Source organism: Corvus hawaiiensis, chromosome 3, assembly GCF_020740725.1.
Source record: "Corvus hawaiiensis isolate bCorHaw1 chromosome 3, bCorHaw1.pri.cur, whole genome shotgun sequence".
Classification (NCBI taxonomy): domain Eukaryota; kingdom Metazoa; phylum Chordata; class Aves; order Passeriformes; family Corvidae; genus Corvus; species Corvus hawaiiensis.
Window position 1 is genome coordinate 98,476,873 of NC_063215.1, and position 20,442 is coordinate 98,497,314.

At 42.6% G+C, this 20,442-nt stretch overlaps 1 protein-coding gene across 1 annotated transcript in view; it reads left to right on the plus strand.

Moving 5' to 3' along the window:
* Positions 1-20,442, plus strand: part of TGFB2 (transforming growth factor beta 2) — a 61,058-nt gene that overhangs the window by 33,407 nt on the left and 7,209 nt on the right. The window contains exons 2-4 of the mRNA XM_048298608.1: positions 4,377-4,540; positions 19,256-19,388; positions 19,507-19,617. Coding sequence (XP_048154565.1) covers positions 4,377-4,540; positions 19,256-19,388; positions 19,507-19,617 — 408 coding nt within the window. The remainder of the gene's footprint in view (positions 1-4,376; positions 4,541-19,255; positions 19,389-19,506; positions 19,618-20,442) is intronic.

The window sequence follows — 20,442 nt, forward strand, 5'->3', positions numbered from 1 at the left end:
GGGAGAGAAATTCACACAGAGGGAGAAACGATGTCACATTATGCTGCTTGTTAGAAAAAAACCCATAGAATTTGCTATCAGTGAGCTGAAATCTAAACAGCCTAAATGGTCCTAATAGTTAGAGAGGTTAGGGAAGCTTGCCAGAGCGTGGAAATCATAACAACTGCATTTAATAACAATCAAGCTACTCTTATAAATATTTGCATGTGCTGCTTCAAAGCCTACTACACGGTCATTCATGTACTGCAGTTAGAAAGATGAGGAGGGAAAAAATAAAAGAGAGCGAGAAGAAAAGGGTACTCCGTGTTTTGTAGCTGCCATAATAAAGAATGGGCAAAGCACCAGAAAGAAAAGAAAAAGGAAAAGAAACCCTCCAAAGTTTAATAAACACAAAAGGGAATAAAAATAAATCTTTGGAGCATTTATTACAAGCCCTTGATGGAAGGATTAGATTGAAGCTCTCAGCCTTTCCAGTGTGGGTGTATGTGTGAAGGCGGCCTGTCTGGCCTCTTCCAATGAGAAAAGAAAAGTTGTTTACATTTCCTAACTTGGGCTGTGCATGTAATTGATTTCTTTTTGTTTCAATAGCAGAAATGAAAATTCAGAGGAGAAAAAAAGCCTCATTTGGATACAATTGAATTTAGGTCTTTTTCCTCGCCAGAACGAAAGCACAACTCTCAGAAGAGCTGTGTCAAACAGAGTGTTTTGTTTCTTCTGAAATGTCAGTACATGCAGTACTTGGGAGGAAAGCTGTGGAAATGCAGGGCTTAGTTCATCAAACACAACTGCGCAAGGCAGAAGTGTCATCCTTCTATGCAGGTTGTTCCCAATTTGGGGAATATCTTCAGCATGAAACAAACTTTCTATCCCCCTTTCAGTTTCAGGGTGCTTGACTACATCTTGCTCTCCTCCCCGGTGCTCCTAGGGGCCTGCGTGCTGTTTTGGATGCTTGGTCAGAGAATATGTTCAGTCTCTCCCGTTGACAGTGTTCCAGCCTGGAGCAATGCTGAAGACTGTGGTGGGATAGGTCTCCTGCACCACTCCCATTGGTGCTTTTCTGCTCTGTCAGAGCAGGGCTGCTTTCTGTCCAGATTGCTGGCACAGAAGCCTGGAGGATGCTGGACATCGAACAAAGTCAGTAGGAGGCACAGAAACCACAGTGTCCTTATGCACTTAATCACTCACATACCAGAGTACATTTGAACCTGGCAGCTCAGACTGCCCCGTGTAAGCAGCGGATGAAGTTTCAGCTTGTTCAAGGCAGAAAAAAAAAAAAGGGTAAACTTGTGATGCTCAGTGTTTAGCAGCCTTAAGGGAGGAGGAGGGTGGATGCTGCCTTCACCTTCTCCAACTGTGTTGTGTAACTCTTGTCTCAGCTGTGATGATTGTGATTGTGATTATTACAGCTGGAAGTCTTCAGGTTTTTTTGGAGGGTTAATTTAATGAGTAATTTAAAAATGATAAAAATGGAACCTTTCATTGCATTTACTATTCTGTCTCCCACCAAAACAAAAGAAACCTGTGTTTTCCTAGCTCCAGGAAACATACTGATTTAATTCCACTCATTAATGATAATAGTTCAAAGAATACTTCAGGAGTCTAGTCTGCAGCAGGGTAGCTGTGTTTGCAGACTAGCTTGGTCAGAGTCATCCTGGCGTCTGCTGGAGTCATGGGGCCAAAACCAGAGGGAAGTGCAGAGGTATCCAGCTGAGTCTGAATTGATACAACTGTCAGGTTAAGGTGGAGTCACAAAGAAAGATGAATTGCAGCATCTGAGATCACTTAAAGGCTAATCCAAAACCTTGTAGACTCAATAAGGGTTCTTACCATTCCTTTAAAGAGACTTGCAAGTCTCATTTCTCAGTCTTAATGTTGATTAATTTTCACATAAACCCCAATTCTGCAGTCAGCCATTCCTTCTTTTTTTCATCTGTCCATGAATAATGCCTTTTCCTCAGTTGACTTCCTGTGGATACTGTCATGAATGATAGAGTAAAGAAATCAAATTTCTTATGTGGGTTTTTGCATATAAAGATGTAAAACTATCTTACAAGAGAGACGAAGCTTCTGTAAGACAAGAATTTCTTCTTACTCATAGAGGGTGTCCCATCCCTGCCTTCCAGTGGAAAACTAATACTTGTTTACAGTGTGTGCAAATACACATATGCAAAGACAAAAATGGGCACACTGAAAGAGTATTCATTCTCTGTCTTCCTTATATATGAAAGAGAGAAAAAATGTAAATGCAGGAATGGCTTGGGAATATCCACTCTGATACATAAGCAGAGATTTGTAATATACAGTATCTAAAATAAAGAAACTGGAGAGAAGGCCTACAAATATAGCACAAGAAAGTTCTAGGAATAAGAAGCTAAATATAAAACAAACTGACAGTTAAATAGGACTTTTCAATCTAAAATAAAGTCAGGATGGACAGGGTTTGTTTGTGCCAGGGCAAGTGAATGCTGCTGGTTTGGCTTGTCCACAGTGAACAAAATGGTAGGTTGATGCCTCAAACAAATGACAGGGAAGGACAACTTACAACTCATCCTGGAAGCATCAATCTTATATATACATATTATGATGCCAAATTATATTCCTAGTAGGATTAGGTTTGGCTGCAGAACAAGTAGTAGTCTCGGAGTTTCCTACAGCAGGAAAAATAAATTGAAGATACTGTTTCTCTGTTAGAGGAGGATATAATCTCTGAACCAAGTAGCTTTTATAAGAATTTGCAGAATGTATCAAGCTCATAGTTGGTATACAGTAAAGCGTCTCTCAGAAGCCCTTCATTTGGTATTTTGAGAGACTCTAGCACTGATGTGTTGCTGATGGGAGAGAGGAGGAGCTTTGGTGTAGGAGTAATTTGCATCTGTTTGCCTTTGAGTTCTCACTGTGAGATTGTAGCTGTTTCCTGTCAATAAGCATGTTAGCCAAGAATAGTGATGATGATGCCTGGGGGGTTATTTTCAAGCGCTGCAGATGTGAAAATCTGAGAACCTTTTTTTTCGTTTTCTTAATTAAAAGGAATCATAAGGAAGTCTGGGGCTTCCTTTTCATAGTTGTACCTGTTTGATCATACTGAGGGTCTGCTTTGGGAAGTACTCTTTCAGAGGATTTTTTGAAGTGTTTTGAGAACTTGTCATCTCTCACTTACAATGCCTCTGCAGTTGAGGCCGATATTATTTCTTTATCATCAAAGATTTTCTCATTTTTATTAAGTAGTCAGTTTTAACTTACTCAAAGAGCTACAGGTGGGTTATTAAATATGTAAATGTGAGAACTCCTGTGCTTCCTCAGCTGAAAATGCCTCCTCAAACCCCCAAATACAATTTTCCTCTTTTTTTTTTTTTTAATTTATCCACTTCAGTTTTCACATGGTAAGAGAAGAAACCGTTCCCTTGGTTTGAACAAAGATTTTTATGAGGCCTTAAAGTAATTTCATCTCCTCTCCGAGGAGTTTGGGTGTCAGGCAGGGGTGCTGCAGGCAAATTTCTCCTGGTGCTGCTGCTCTGGACAGTGTGGAAGGGCCTTAGGTGATGACTGAAGCCCTTAGGGTTGCCTGGGTTGTGTAAAAGTGCCTTGCTGCTTACGCTTAGTCAGGGTTTACCGCCGAGAAGGAGAAACATTGTTTTGAAACCTAAACTGAGATATCTAACACTGCTATTGAAGACTTGAGTGCATTTTTCTGGTTTTTTTCTGCTTTTCCCCAATATATAGTAAGGGGTGGTTATGTTTATGGCTTTTACTGCTTCCAAATGGTCAAAATTCATATAATCCTGTTTATAATGTCTACTGTCTGCTTGCCTTTTCCCTTTGTTTTTCCTTCCTCTTCTCTTCCAGCCCTCATCACTATAATCAGAATGCCTATTTTGTTCCAAAAATATCCTTTAATAACTAGGTATGGAACAAAATCTGAAGCTGGCTAATTCATGCTCCATATTCTGGGGGAAGTGGGTTTCAGAGAACATATAGATCAGATGAGCTGCTGTTATGTGTTGTCTTAGCAGATCCCTGTGAACTCTCTGCAAGCCTGAAGGCATTTACCTTATACCAACTGCTATATTTTTCTCTCAGTTCATAAATATTCATGATTTTCTACCAGTTGGCTAAAAGAGGGGAGGTTTAAATGCATGACCTGAAATAGAGTTGAAAGTAGTTGTTAATCTCTATTAATATGGCAGTCTTACAAAAAACACATGGGGTTGATTTTTTTGAATTTTTATTAAATTGTTAATAGTACTAAATTGACCACTGGAAACTGAATCATGGTTCAGATATTTTCCTGATTGAGGCTGCCTTGTATTAAAATGTTTGAAGGAACAACATCTTTTTATCATCAAAACAAGTGATAAAACCACCCTGCTTTCTTGCAGACGCCATCCCGCCGAGCTATTACAGCCTTTACTTCCGGATCGTCAGATTTGACGTCTCAGCGATGGAGAAGAACGCCTCCAACTTGGTGAAGGCCGAGTTCAGGGTCTTCCGCCTGCAGAACTCCAAGGCGCGCGTCTCGGAGCAGCGGATAGAGCTGTACCAGGTACGGCGGCACCTCAGACCTGTCAGCTGCCCACCTGGCTGCTGCCAACCCATCCAGCAGGCAGCACAAACGGTGGGGAGAAGCAGCTGAGTCCCCTCTCTCCAAAGCAGCCTTTCCCTAGAAAGGACTTCACTCAAAGTCATACGAAGCTGAAATGTGCAAACTTTCTCTTGCAGTTGAGCCTCAGGACTCCAGGGTTTTGAGCCAGCACGGTGCCCAGGTGGCCAAGAGGGCCACTGGCATGCTGGCTTGTATCAGCAATAGTGTGGCCAGCAGGACCAGGGCAGTGATTTTCCCTCTCTACTCAGCCCTGGTGAGGTCACATCTCAAATCCTGTGTCCAGTTTTTCAGTCCATTCCAGTCCCTCACTGCAAGGAAAAAGTTGAGGTGCTGGAGCATGTCCAGAGAAGGGCAGCAAAGCTGGGCAAGGGTTTAGAGAGAGAGTCCTATGAGGAGCAGCTGGGGGAGCTGAGGATGTTTAACCTGGAGAAAAGGAGGCTCAGGGCAGACCTTTTGCTCTCTACAACTGCCTGAAAGGAGGGTGCAGCCGGGTGGGGATTGGCCTCTCCTCCTGTGCAACCAGCAACAGGACAAGAGGAAATGGTCTCAAGCTGCACCATGGGAGGTTCAGGTTGGACATCAGGAAGAATTCCTTCACTGAAAGGATTGTCAAGTATCGGAACAGGCTGCCCAGGGAAGTGGTAGAGTCACCACCCCTGGAAGAGTTCAAGAAATGACTGGACCTGGCACTTGGTGCCCTGGATCAGTTGACATGATGGTGTTTGGTCAAGGGTTGGACTCCGTGATCTTGGAGGTCTTTTCCAACCTTAGTGATTCTGTGATTCTGTGATTTTATGTTTCAGCATATAAAAAAACTGTGAGAGAACAGGACATCAAAAAAGTTGTCCCCAGGATGTCTGTCTCCCAACACCTGATCTGAACTGTAGTTTACATGGAAGTCAAATTCCTCTCTCTCACCCGTGTTCAGGAGAAGCTTTTGTAGCTTTCCTTGTAGCAATGACATTATAACTTAAAGCTTAGCAGTTTCAAACCTGGCTTCTGTATAGTAGTCCAGGGGTTGAGGCAAGGGAGTGGACAATTCAGGGATTGTGGAGTGAGTAAGAAAATGCCCCATGACTCTTTCACTCTTGAGTGTTGACAAGATTTATATCATTTAATCTTTAAGTATTTTAGAGCCTTTAACCTCACTTAACACAGAGTCTGTGCGTTTGTGCAAATACTGTCTAGAGCATATTTCATCTAAAGCGTCGTTCAGTTCACTGAGAAACACAGCAACTAAAAGGGGCCCAGCTATTAGCGGTTTTATACTGAGTAAAACTCGTGGTTGTTCCAGCAACCTGTGACATGCTCTGCTGAAAACCCTGATGGATAGGATACCACCTTGTAAAAGGGTATGGAGCCCCTCTTTAGCTCTGTCCTTGCTGCCTGCGTTAGCTGTGCTTGGGCACTGTCCTGGGCTTGCAGCACTGTAGAGTCCTGCTCAGATCCAGTGGGTGCAAATTTGCGTGGGTGCAAATTTCTCCCTCACGTTGAATGTTCACCTTTTTCCTGCCTGGACTGGGCCAGTGGAAGCCAAATGTGCTGCAGAGAGAGGGGGCAGTTTGGGTTCACGTGCTTGCTGAAGTGACAGTAAAAGCCAGTCATGGAGGCTGATAGCAGGAAAAGTGCATTGGTCTGTTTAGATGTTGTTTAAACATAGGGAAAGCTTAATTCCCATTTGAATGTGGTTGAGGTCCACAGGTGGTCACTGGGGGCTGCAACCTGACTGCCTTCCTTTCCAAGAACAGGATGGCAGAAAAGTTGAGTAAATAACGTGTTATTTGTTAAAAGGGAAAGCTAGGAATGTCTGTTGAGAATCACTGGTGTTGCCTGTATAGAACAGCCATCCCAGAGAAATACACTGTGAGTCCCAGTGATGCTGCCACAGCAGCCTGCTGGAAACAATTGTATATTCTGGCTTGACCTCACTGTTCAGACATCCTAAAAGGAGTTGATGGCATCTCTGGGCTTTCTGTTGTTCTACTTTTGAGAGCTGTTAGTCAGCCACCTGAAAAGAATATGGCTGTGATTGCCTGAGCTCAGTTCATTGCCTTTCCGTGTTTGAGGAACATGGGGCATAAAGGGTTCAGCAGAGGTAGGGAAGAAAGGGCCTTTGCTTGGCTGGGATTTTGCCTTGTGATGAGAAACAGCTGGGGTTTACTTGAAAGAGCCTGACTCCAGCAAGCCTGTGCCCATGGAAATGACTGACACCTGCATCCAGGGCAGGTACTCGGGACCCTGGATAAATATATGGCTGGTGAGTAAGGCAGTTTCTTTTTTAGGCTGGGTGGAGCATACTAAGTGAAGTGTTAGGTGAGTAGTGAGTGCAGGTTATTGTAGGATTAGATCTTTTCTCCACCAAGTAAGAGGCAAGCCAGAGGCAGCATGCTCTGTGTGTTTGTGCCAGGTATATTTTAGGCATGTTACTTTGCTCCTTTGCTTGTAGAGAGGCAAGCTGTCTCTGGATCATTTCCCTTTGGTCATGTTTATTTCTTGCAATCTTGTATGCAGCTCTTCTTAAAACCTTGTACGGGGGTATTACAGCTCTGTGGTGGGCAGTCTGAACTGCATGGGTTGCTTGGCAGCAGCTCTTCTGCAGGAGCATGAGAGTCCCCAGATGTTGCTGCAACTGATCTCCATCACAGCACGTGAGGTTAGGATGCAGTGTTTAACAGGAAAAGCAAAAGCAGGGAAAAACTGGAGAGAAGGGACTGAAGAGGCTTTTGGGTCCCTTCCAGCTTGAGATATTCTGTGATTCTATGGTGTATTGTAAAACAGTGCTATAGAAAGCATCCTAAAACTTAACATATGAATTCTGGAGATTAGAAAGATGAAAATCTATGCAGATGAAGGTGAAGAAGGATGGGAGGGGGAGGCATTGGTGCCACAGTGGTGCTGGAGGAGCTTCAGAGTTGTGTATTGATGTATTGAGAATGCAGATAGAGTTGTCTAGCGGTGAATGAAGGTACGAACAGGGGAGGTAAAAGGGGAGAGGAAGATCCTCCTTTCAGTGAGGGAGGCAAATATATTCTGTAAGGACTGAAGACTTAGACAGATATCTGACTCCAGCATGAAAAGCCATGCACGGAGAGTGAGCCTTGCAGAGGAGATTGCTAGTGGAGTTGGCATGAGCAGCTGCCGCTCCTCCTCTGTGCATGAGCTTTGCTTCCTGTCTTGTGACATACATGCTGGGCTTGCCAGGGCTGTTGTGCCCAGAAGGAACAGTATGGTTTTTCATCTTGCATAAGCAACATTTAATTATTAGGGGTTTTTTTCTCCTCCAACCAAGTTTCAGGTTGCCTAGTCTTTTGCTTTGTTGTGGAGTTCTTCTTAATGCGGGTTTTTGAAATTCCTCTCATACCTGCAGTCTCAAGGAATGGTTATTCCTTTGTCCCCTTGTCTTTCTCAGTCAAGTAGGAGGAGAGGGGAAGAAGTCTTCTGGAGAGTATTGGATCTCTCTTGCAGTTCACTGAGGTGGTAGCTGTCCCTGAACATGTGCACATCTCCTAACTACCCTCCGAGAGCTTTCTGATGTAGTCCAGCAGCAGTTTAGTAGTAGCATATATACCACTGGAGCAGAAGGGACAACAGTACTCTAAAGGACTATTTTAGGAACAGCTAGAGACAGATGTGCAGGGTAAATTGAAAAAATAAGCAAGCAGAATATAAATATTTTGTTTCTCTGCCTGATTCTTTCTTTGTGTGGTCCTCTGACCTTACAGATCTACCCCTTAAAAATGAAAGAAGAAATGCAAAACTGCACCTTTTCAGCTAAGCTTTCCTCAGGCTGTACTTGGCTCCCTTTTCCAAACCACATCAGAAAGGGACTTTGTGTTTTCCTACAGCCCTTGTTTGCACTGACTCCAGGAAGGCAGTCTGGGGCTGCTTGGCATGGTGAGCCAGGGCTGTGGCCCCTTGTTCCCGGCCCCTAGCAGCAGCAGGACCCTGTTCCACCTCGCAGGCTGAGCTGGAGCAGAGAGCACCCCATCGTATTTATGCTGGGAGTGAGTGGTTGTGAATCTGTTTGCCAGGTTTTCTGCCATCTGGATTTCTCCAGGCAGTGAGTCCTAGAGATTAATCCTCATGGAGGTGCCCTGGATGCATCCACAAAGCCAGTGGGCAAGTAGTAATCCCTGTGCGCAGAAAAAGTCTGTTTTCACCCAGAATGCTTCTCTTGGTATTTAAGGATTAGTCAGCCACATCTGTGTGTTCCTGCACAGATGGGAAGTGCAGTGCACATACTAAGTAGTCTTAGGATGGAAAATAATAAAACTCACCGAAGTAGGAATTAAGTTACTTTTATAAGGCTGGTATAAAAGCTCCTGTCTCTTCTTGGCTCTGGTTAAGTGAAGCTGCAGAGAATTAAATTCTTTAAAGGCACTATCTTTTCTGTTGTTTCTTCTGCCTGAAAGGGAGGCTTAATCTGATGGTTATACTGCTGATCATCAGCACGTTGGCGAGTGGGAAGCCAGAGGGAAGGAAGGAAGCAGCGTGACCTCAGACAAGCTGCGCTTCTCCCGTCCTTCCACTGCGCCATGCTCGCTCAATGTGCTTCCCAACGTGCACCAAGACTTCAGAAAATATTAAGAGGATAAAGTGCTTTTGGGGAAAGGAGGAGGAATAATATTAAATAAACAAGTTTAAGCATCCTCCGGTGGCCCTTGCTATGTTTTCAAAGATTTATGCCAAATGCAGGCTTTATTGGAATTTGATCAGATAAAGCTCAGTTGTTATGGGAATGTCTTTGTTCATCAGTTTTCTTGCCTGCTTTGAAGACTTCATCACATCTTTCTTTTATTAAGGTGCTTCTGTATTTATGAATAAAGTCCCTGCACCCTTCAAAAAAAACCCTTGTCTTTTATGAATAAGCATTCCAAAAAATAAATAGGCACCACTGCAAAGCAGAACTAGTGGAAACCCTTACAGGGTGAAAAGACACCCTTCAGAGAGTATTGTGGTATTGGGTTTAAGGTATTTTTATTACATACAGGAAGTCAAACAATAACAAGTAATAATTACTTCCTATGGAAGCAGTGCCATGTTTTGTTAACACATCATAAAGCATCACAAAAAATGCAGCTGAAGTGCTGTGTTTTATTGTCATTGTTATCTGAGGCTGCTCTGGGTGGGGGTACCTGAGAGACACTGGATGGGAGGGATGTCCCACAGGATCTATCAGAGCACAGGGTTGGGGCAAAGGAACAGTGCCAGGTTAAAGCTGGGGGGGACACATCAGATTGCAGTGAAGAATTTGAAGCAAACAGGAGCAGACCTTTGGTCATTCCATGTTATGGAGATTCCAGTTCATGTCAAGAGCTCCTGTGGAGCTTGCTCGGGGTCTAGAAAGAACTGTCTGTGGTCTAGGCAGTGGTAACCCCTGCTTATTCCAGGGCCTCTCTCCCTGCTTGGAGGTATGAGGAGGAAGATGCTGTGGAACATATTACCCCATTATGAGTCAGATTTAAATTTAAACCACAGTCGGTTGTTCAAATACTTTCAATTCAGACAGTGTTTTGTCTTGTTTTTCAGTTGGGGAATACGTTTAGAGTGAGCTACTATAGATTTGGGCCAAATCTCTGTGGTGCAAATCTGAGGCAATTTACACTGACTGCAACAAAGATCCTTCAGGCTGATCTCCGTATAATCAGGAGCAGAGGGGCCTTGCTCTCTTTTCTTGCCAAAAAGTGCCGTCTCTAATGCCACGGAAGAAAATACCATGAAGCAGGATTTGTGGCTGTGAGCTGGCGCAGGATGTCTGTATTACAGATGTCACCTGGGGCATTTGGTTATAATTGCCTGCCATCACTGTGACCCACATCTAAAGTAGGGCATTTGGATCTCACAGTTTATGTATTGCTGTCCTGAAACCATTCTCCTGCATTCTGAAAGGTTACCAGGTTTTGTTGAATGGCAAATGTACGGTGTTCTTTGAAGTGCCAAACTCAGTATAAAGCGTGGACGTAATAGCTTTCTACTTTACCAACCTCCTTCTCTTTCCCTCAGCAAAGGGGGAAAACTGCTCAGGGTCAGAGGAAGTTAATTTGCAGTACATTTCAGTTGAATTGCTGTTTTCTCCTTGTTTCAGAATTCCTTTTTCTGGTTCCAAATACTGTATGCCCTGCAAAAAAATGTCAGTACATTGGAGACCATGTATAGAGTACCTTCAGAAAATACTCTGTGAGCATGAGGGGGAAGTATTTATGGCTGCATCACCTTCACTGCAATTTGAGACCCTATCTTGGATGCAGCCACCTCTTGCCAGGAACAGAGCAGTTACTGAAGATGACTTGAAGAAATATATAATATCCCCATCAGCTCCTGGCAAGGGCCAGTGTGTGCTTCCCAGCTGGACTCTGCCACATGTAGAAATGTGGGCCATGGATGGATGTATTGCCATTTGTGGTGTATGTACATAGTCAGAGGCGTGGCAGTGTAGGCCATGGGTTAGAAAACAACTGCTAGGGTTGGGCTCCTGCTCTTTGGGCTAGGGTTTGTTGGGATAGCCAAGCCTATGTTATGCTGGGACACAAGCAAGTTTGAACCAAGCAGCTCAGCGTGGTAGTTACTGGGCTGAGGAACATCAGGTTGGCTTGATGGCCGTGTGCTAGAGAGCCTGTTGGAGAGGGAAGGGTGGTGTTCCTGTTGTGGGCAGGTGTAGGAAACAATGTGAAGCTTTGTTGAAGAGAAGCCTACGTGAAGAAGAATAGATGATGGGAGAAAATGGAGGAGGATGGGAGTGGTTTGGGTGGAAGCCTGTAGGTGGTGGGAAGAGAAAACCACAATGAGAATTGTGAGTTATGGGGAGCAATGCAGGCAAGAGGAAGGGAAGAAAGAGGAGGGACTTGCAGAAGAAGACAACATCTTGGAAGAAGTAGTATGTCCAAATATTCATTTAGCCAAGAAAGCTGCATGCCAAAATGTTGTAGTAAAATGCACGTGAAGATGAGATGTGACTGTCAGGGACAGGACCGAAGAAGAGAAACGGGCTTAGGAGACCTGTGTATTAAGGGGAGATGAACACAGGAGTACCCTGCAGGATCCAGGAGATTTGGCTAGAGGACAGGAGAACCCACTCTGTTTCTGTTGACTTTGGCTCCTCTTTGTTGATATTTTAATAAAACATAACGTGCCTTTGGCAAGTTAAAGCTAAATGCTAGATAAGTTTACGGGATTTTTTTGTTTTGCTTCATTTTATATAAAATCTTTCTTTGGAGCTATCTTAAAATCTCCCAAATGGCAGGAAATTGCCCTCAATATTTCAGAATCTTCCAGGAGAAGGACCCCAGACCCTCCATTCTTGTTTATTGCTTATACAATGCAGTCTTCCTGCCTGCTTAAACATAAATCAGGCTGGATGGCCTCGGGGCCCTGTCCCCAACTTACACTGCACATGTATCTTCAGTACCAGGAGGAAGGCCCTGCTTGGGGAACAAATGAAAAGGAAATCCCTTCCCAGGATCCATTCTCTTCCCAGAGATTATCCCCTTACCGCAGGGTGATGCAATGAGTCAGTCACAGTGATTCCATGACATACTTGACTTCCCCTCCCTTTCTGACCTGCTTAAGTGCTTATCTCTTTACCCCCCTCACACTTCACCTTCTTTTACCTTTAAGTGAGCAGCAGCCAACACTGTAAGAGAATCCTTCTGCAGCTGTAGCCCATCCAGATATAAAAGAGGTTGGGTTATGTGTGCAATATGTTCTTTTTATTTGCAAGTTTGCATGAAGAACGTGTCTGGCAAGTTCTGAGCAGATGGATCAGAGCTATGGGTTTTTTAGAAACTTTGGCAAGTACTCCATACCTTTCTTTGTATTTTGGCAGGAACTCTGCATCTCATATACTAGTCTCTTGAAGATTCTGCCCTCAGTTTGAGCCTGATTCGGAGACCGCTGCAAGTAATGGAAGGACTTCATTGATATGCAGGGGGACTGTAAAGGCCTTTTAACTCCATAGCACTGAAGGCAGAGTCTGAATCACTCCCTTGCACAAGTGGCTACAAGAAGAGCTTGAAAACTCACACTGACAATTTTTTTAAAAAATACACAGCTGGTCTCTTGCACTTAGAAGGAGCTAGGATTTTGATAGCCAGTAGATTCCCAATTATCTGGCAAAAGGTACTACATGGAAGCTTTGCACTTTACACCATATGTTTTCACATATAATGAGTAAGAAACTGGAGAGGTTCGCAACAGAGTCAAGGATTTGCTTTTCCTGTGTCCAAGATAGGATCAAAGGCCTCAGATTTAACCAGGGAATGAGAAAGGATTGATAATTAGCATGGTCATTTTTTAAGTTTCAGAAAGAGCTGGCTGAAGTCCCTGAGGGCTGTCGAGGAGACCTTTGAAATCTGGAGCCAGACAGTGAGTGAATCTTTCAGTAGGGTGAATAGTATGTAAGAATTTGGAAACAACAAGCAGCTGCCTATGCAGACCTTGGGAATCTGATCATTCCAGTGTAGAGAGTTAGGCTGGAGTTCCCTGCAGTTCCTTCTAGTTCAGAAAAAGTTATCCTAAATGACAGTTTTCAGCCATGGTGTGCATAGCTGAACTTATCTCTGCTCTCATGTTAACCAGCATAAGCACATAATTTACCCCTGGATCTCATTGTTCAGGCTTATTTACTTTGAGCTTACAAGTACAAGTCAGGTTATTTCCATTATTTGTAAAAGGGCCCTGAAGTTCCAATGGAAATCATGGATAATGACTGATAAGTAAGAGAAAGAGCAGTGAGCCTGCCAAGATGTTGTAATACAGAAGAACATCACATGAGTCTGAAATGACAGAGAAGGGAAGGGAAGGAAGGAAGTTATCAGGGGGCCAACAGCATCTGGAGGTAGGAGATCAGACAGTCCAGAATGAATGGAGAGGAAAAACAGATTAATAGCAGGTTTTCACAAGATAATGCCATATTTACTGCTATTCAGTGACTGCAGAGCCCACACTGACAGCAGTGCCCATTTCAAGTTCCAGGGCAATGCAGGAGACAGGATAGATATTTTTTAAATGGCCATATGACTATGTTTGGAAAGTTCATCAACTTGTTTAAAGAAACTGTAAGTCACCAAAAATATTTCCAGAGAGCTGGTGACCATAATTCTCAAACCCAGCTATCAAATGCTCCTCTTGCTGCTGAAGCTTGGCCTCTGATGGGTGCCCAGGGTTTTCTTGGCTGCAGCAGATGTATGTCATTGATGCATCAGCCTGTGTATCATCACTGCTGAACCACATTCAGGGCTTTTTTTTGTTTGCTTGCTGAGGAGGTGGTGAATTTATTAGCCAAAACTATTCCACTGTAAATTATACTTAATTGTAATTTTCCTATTCTTCTGCATCTGATTGTGGTGGCAGTAGAAGACTAGAAGTAGTTATTGGCTGGTACACCAAATCTTAAATGAACTAAGCAAGTTGCTGTTCTGGAGCTGTAGTTACTTGAAAGAACCAGTGTATCTTCATGTCAAATTTTTTCCTTTTAGCCCTGTAATGAGTCATGAAGACAGGCTGTTCTGGCGTCTGGTGTCAGTGGTTATTGTCTAGAATACATACACTAATGTGTTGATTCAGTTATCCCCTGCTTTAGCTGCCTAAATATATGAGCGGGGGAGTAGGTGAAGGAAACTTTGAGCAAAATAATTATGTTTCTTTTAACAGAGTCTTGGGGTTAGGAGTTTTCTTGGTTTTATTTTTGAACCAGTTCAGTTACACTGATGCTGAGTGCTGCTGCTCTGCTCATGTCAGCTTCTGATATGCCCCATTCCTTAAAGAAGTCATGTTTCTGCTAATTTTTCAAACATTCTGCTTTGTTTGTTATCATGAATTATGTAGTGTTCTCAGTGTACTTTACAGTTTATAAAATACAGACGAGGATAATCCTTATCCTTATTTTTACACTCAGAACTGTGTGATAGTTTCTTGAGGGTATAAACATCTGTGCCTATAAATAAACAGTTTCATCCTCCAGTATTTTAATGAAGATTTCAGCTACTTGATACTTAAATTTTTTAAAAATATATCTGTTAATGCTTTCCAGTTAGTCTGAAAAATAAGCATAGCAAGTGACAGAAGTAATTTAGAAATCAGTATTTTCTGGAAACTCCTCATTCTTCTGAAACCAGTTTGTGACAAAACTAAAATTTTTCACTGCTGAATGCCCTGGTCATGGTGATTTGGGATATGCTTTCAAGATAACATCATGGGTCAGCCTCCTCTAATGGATGAAGGGGAGCAGAGACAAGTCCCTGCTGGCCAAGCAGAGGTTCTCCCCCAGAAGACTGAGCAGAACAAAGAGTAGATTTCAACAGGATTTGTAAAATACCAGAAATCTGGCAGGCCTGATGAGGGTGGCATGTGAGTGCTGTCATCACCAAGATCCCCAGCTGGGCTTCCTAAACATATGGAGCTGTACAAACAAGAGCAATGCTTTGTTTGCATCTGGCTTCTTCATGAGCCATTTCCTGCAATTAACTGCATTATTCATTTGTTCATGTGTTTGTTTCACCTTGATCTGCTGGCAGTAACTGCATGTATGTGATATCTAGAGACCCTTCATGGGTATTTGTAAGATACTTTTTTCCCCAGGTGTTTTCAAGAAGCCTCAGAATTGAAAAAAGGTATATGAGGGGTAGGTTAGGAGTAGGCATAGAAAATGGTAGGTAGAAGGCAGTGTGCGAGACACTTGGTCGAGGGAAGATTAACAAGATTTTTGGTTGTTTGTTTTCCTGTGGAAGGGAGGAATCAGGTACAAAAATGGGGTAGAAAAAACCTGAAATTGTTCTTAGAATTTAGAGCATTGCTACTGAATGAAAATGACTCTGCATACTGGTCTAGAAGTTTGGTGGATCACCTTTTGGTAACACTTCTCCCTGTTCAGCTCATCCCGATGGCATGTGGTCATATGCATTTGTTCCCTGTGTAATCACTTACTGAAACAGCAGCGCTACATTATCACTCTGAGGGAAGCAAGACCAAGTAAGCAGCTATCCCTGGGCAGGCATCCCCACATCCAGAACCTGGGTTTGTTGGCTTTGAGCTCTCTCTGGGGCACATGTGAAGGTGTGCATGCTCACACCCGCACGAGCGCAGCCGTCGTGCATCAGCAGCTGCTTGTGCGTGCAGGTGTTGGGATGTGTCGCTCCTCAGTGAGGGAGGTGGGGCTGCCTGTGTGGAAACTCTGTCTCCTGCTCATGCAAATGATGGGATGTGTGTCTCTGCATGCAGTGGGTGATGCACAGGATTCCCCCACCGGAAAACCCTAGCCTTCCACGTCATGGCCTGTAGTCAGACCAAACTCCTTCTACCTCTTTATGAGGGAGTGTTTGGGTAAGCTGCCAGAAGGAAATAAGAAAGGATTAAAGGGGAAGTTTAACTCAGTTGACTTTCTCTTCTGTGGATTTTCTTTTCCCCCCCTTGCCTTCTGTTAATATTTTTAGTGCACTGAAAACTTGTGCACAAAGGCTTTCTTTTAGCTCCTGCAGGTACAAGTTGTGCAGCAGCAGTCCTGATAGCAGTGTTTGATGTGGTTGTGATGGGCCAAGCATGAAGGTGAGGTGGTGTTTATAGGTAAGGCAAGGCAATGTTTATAGGTGAAGGTAGTATCTCTTCTAAGACCAATCAGTGTGGTTGGAAGAAGTAGACAAGCTCAAGCACAAAAGCTGCAAGGCACAGAAAAGGCTTTTATTCTTTTTTGAAACTAAATTAGTTGATCTAGTAGGAAGAAAGGATTGGAAACACTGAAAGAGAAGCTTTGCATTGAGGATACAGGCTTGAGGGTGTATTGGAAGTAAAAGGTTTGTTGCTGATGGGAAAGGTTAAAACCAGAAATGTAGGGCAAAGTAAAAAGAAGCGAACCAAAGGGGGGAAATGGCAGAGAGAACCTAAAATGCTTATTTCATGTAGTAATTTCTGGAAGACTCATTTGAAGAATATATTGTAGCTGTAAAAATTTCTGAGAGATTCCTACAAAAAGGCCGCTTTGTTTACCACTGTATAGAGTGCAATTGCTTCAGTGTGGATGGAAATAGAATGCAGTGTAGGAAAAAAAATCAGATTATTTTGTGGAAGAAAATGGACTCTGAGGATCCAGCCTAAGATTTTCTCTTCCATTAGCTTTCCACACTTGCAACAATGTAAGAGAAAAAGCAGGGAAGATGGAAATGGTGAGGCTAGAAGATCATTCTTGCTTACAAGTACTCAGGTTGTTGAGATCATTCATCACCCTCACACTATAAAGATACTTAACCCAAGAGAAGGAGATTGAAGTTAATTTCACTAAATGTGATGCTCATCTCACTTAACAGCCTTTTGCTTAAGAACTGCCAGTGCCTGTTTAACCCATGATGTCAATTGTGGAAATTATCTCATACTTAGTTTGTGACTTTTTACCTCATTATTCATAATTTTCTTCCTGAACATGCTGCATAAACAACATGGAGAGAAACTTTACTTTCAGATATTGTAGGTACCACAGGATGGATGATATCCAGCTCTTTCAATCCACAGCATCCATCCTGTCCCATAGTGCCATACAGTTCTGAAACCTGCCAACACTTTCCTTGTCGTTCAGCTCAACAGCGAGGATGGATTTTCCTTGTACCGTTGGATATGTGCAGTGATGATTTCTGGTACTTTTACAAATGCCTTTCATTCCAGGTACACGCTGCCAGCCCTTGACTGTGTCTTTTGGTAGCAAATGGGGTAAAGACTGGGATAAATACATGTTATTTTTGATACCAAGGCGCTGCTGTGAATTCAGAATATGTCTAAGACCAATTATAGTTAACATCAGGAGATTGCTTTTGGCACATCACTTACTTTTAGTCCTTACATCACTGCCAAAACTGAGGTATGCAGTTTCTGGAGTCTTTGGAAAGATATGACTGTGCAGAAAGGAAGACAAATGAGCCAAGTTCTTGTGTCCCATTTGCCTCACACATCCCCCCCCCCCAGCCCCAACACATCTTTGCAGAATGACAGCTGCATTACATCCTCAGAAACACTTGACCTGATAAAGACCAAAGGGAAGGCAAAGTTATATTTGTACTTCTCTGGGACTTTCCCAGCATTGATTACTGATTCTCTCATCCCTCTGGCACTTCTGAGCAATGGTAGTCCCCTTGCTGCTGCCAGACTCTCTGTAAACAGTTGTTCAGACACTTTGTTTGAAGGTTACCTCATAAAAAGGAGTCCCAATGTTCACTGTTTGAGTGCCCTTAGTTTCTACTGGGGAACTCAGCATCGCCTACTAGGGGCCCTTAGTAATCTTCTGGACTTGAACCAACATCTTCTCACAGCTTTTTGCTAAATGTGTTGATCAGAAAGAAGACAAGGAGCTTGTCGTGTTGCTGTTCTTTTCATAAGACAAATGTTACTGTAGGAGACACGGTGTTGGCCTTTGAGAGATCCAGAATTGCCTTGCAATAAATAGGGAGAATCTACATGCTGACTCCACATGCTGGACAGAATCTGAGCTTTCCAAGCCTGTTTAATTACAAAAAGCCTGATTTTATCATGATGACATAGTTTCACACCTCTTTTGAAATATTTTTCTTTACATGTATTATGCGTTTTCATGATTTTATTACAGCAGTGCTTGCTAGATGTCAGGTTGTTCTGGGCTGAGAAAATAGGAGGAAACAATGAGGTGTTGTCAGTTACTCATTTGGAGATGGACTTGGATGCTTAAAGAAAGGAAAAACCCGAAACAATATATGAAGTTGCACAGCTGGCATGCCAAAAGTTACAAAGTGATGTTATTGTGTGGTATCTTGATTGGAGTTGACTTAATGTTGCATGGCATTCCAGATCCCTGCATCACAAAACTATCAGCAGAGTAATAACCAGAAAACCAGACACCTGTTAACAGCCAAAAGTCCCAATTTTTTTTTGTCCTAGAGTTAGGCTAAATAATAGCAGGCTATGCTTGTATGTGGGAAGGCACTCACTGAATTGTTTGCCTGGGAGGAAGACTGTGGGCACTTGAAATTCTAGTCATGCAGGGCCTGGGTTTCTTTTCTACAGGTATTTTTTATTGCTTGGTCAGTAGAAGCTTTGCTGAAGCGTTCAACACAAATACAAATACAGCTGGCATCAAAGTCTGGATGGAAGCAGCCTCACCTGTTGTACAAATCTGTGTGTGGCCATCAGTTTAATGTGTGATTAGTACCTGTAGTGAGAGGGAAGGCTGGAAGCGGGAATAAGGCAATACCATACAGGTTAGTTATAGGGGAGCAGTGTGGTATCTTCGGCGTACAGACTACACTGTACAGCCTGGACTTTGGCATCTTATGCTTTAGCCAGTGTAAGTATTACTGAAGAAGGTCAAATAGCTGCTTCTGATGATTACTGTGATGTCTTGACCCCTTGTATTACAGGATAAGTTTTCAGGGCAGTACTTTTTGTGTGGTTTCTCTCATGAAGGAATATGTGACGGTGTGTTTTGACTCGGAGCACAAGCTGATTTCATTAGGGTGTTTGTATATGGTTCTTCTCCTTACACACCTTAAGAAGATTCTTTCTGAAAATGTGCATGAATGTTCATCTGCTGCACAGAGGTTTCAGCTGTAATAGTTTTTTGTGCTATTTTGTAATGTTAGTGGTCCATTTTAAAAGCAACCAGGTAAATATTAACCTGTAGGCAATCTTATTTGTTGTTTCTTGCAGGTTTTAAAATCTAAAGAATTATCATCACCAGGACAGCGCTATATTGACAGCAAAGTAGTTAAAACAAGAGCTGAAGGAGAATGGTTGTCTTTTGATGTCACTGAGGCTGTACACGAGTGGCTCCATCACAGAGGTGACAAAAAGTGCTCTTTGCCTTCCCTCCTGCCCCACCTGCTCCTCCATTAACTCAGGAGTATTTCGGAGTCATTCCACATGTAAAAACCAACTCCACTCACTTTTATGTTTTGCAGACAGGAATCTTGGATTTAAGATAAGCTTACATTGTCCGTGCTGTACCTTCGTGCCTTCCAATAATTATATCATCCCAAATAAAAGTGAGGAGCTTGAAGCAAGATTTGCAGGTAATGATAGAAAAAACCCCCAACTTTTAAAAACGTTGTGGCACCCACTAATTGAGGAAGGAAACAAAATCTATTTCTGCCTCCTAAAAGGCGTTCAGCTGATGAAAACTTGCTCATTTGAGAATCATGATTCTCAGCTGGTAGGAAATGGTACTAGAGACACAAAGGGTAGAACTATATCACCTGAACAATTCTATAATCAGATGTCACGAATAAGCTGTCTCATTCCACGCATGCAGCTTCGATTCTTTAAGAGTCTCTGTTACAGTTTGCAGCATGCACACAGGATATACACACAATTTTGGATTTAGTGAAGACTGTTGCACAGTTTGCCGTCCACTACTGGATAGTAGTGAGACAATAGCTCAGTAGTTTCAAAATAAACCCTTTGTTCTCCATCATAGTACTGTAATGAGTCAGACTTATTAGGAAAGATTAGAATGAGTGGGCATTAAAAAATAAAAAACTGTGTAGTGAGGGTTATGGATATATGTGTTCTTTATGGACATCAGGCAAGGTGATATGGAGTAAATATATCAAGGACATATAAGTTCTCTTGTGTTTTTAAGTCATTAAACTTCCAGTTTTACAAAGGGAAATTATATTTAATTGACTGTACTATAGTTGCCATCCACCAGTACATATGAATCTATAACTATATTATTATATGTATTATATACAATTTTAACCTAAATTCTGTTAATGAAGTTCTCATTTATTGAAGTGTATCATGATTTGGTTCACTTGTGGTTCGAGTATTTGGCTATATTCCTTGTCAAGCATTAAGTTTTTCTAACCATTGTTTCACTGCTTTGGAATTTTTTC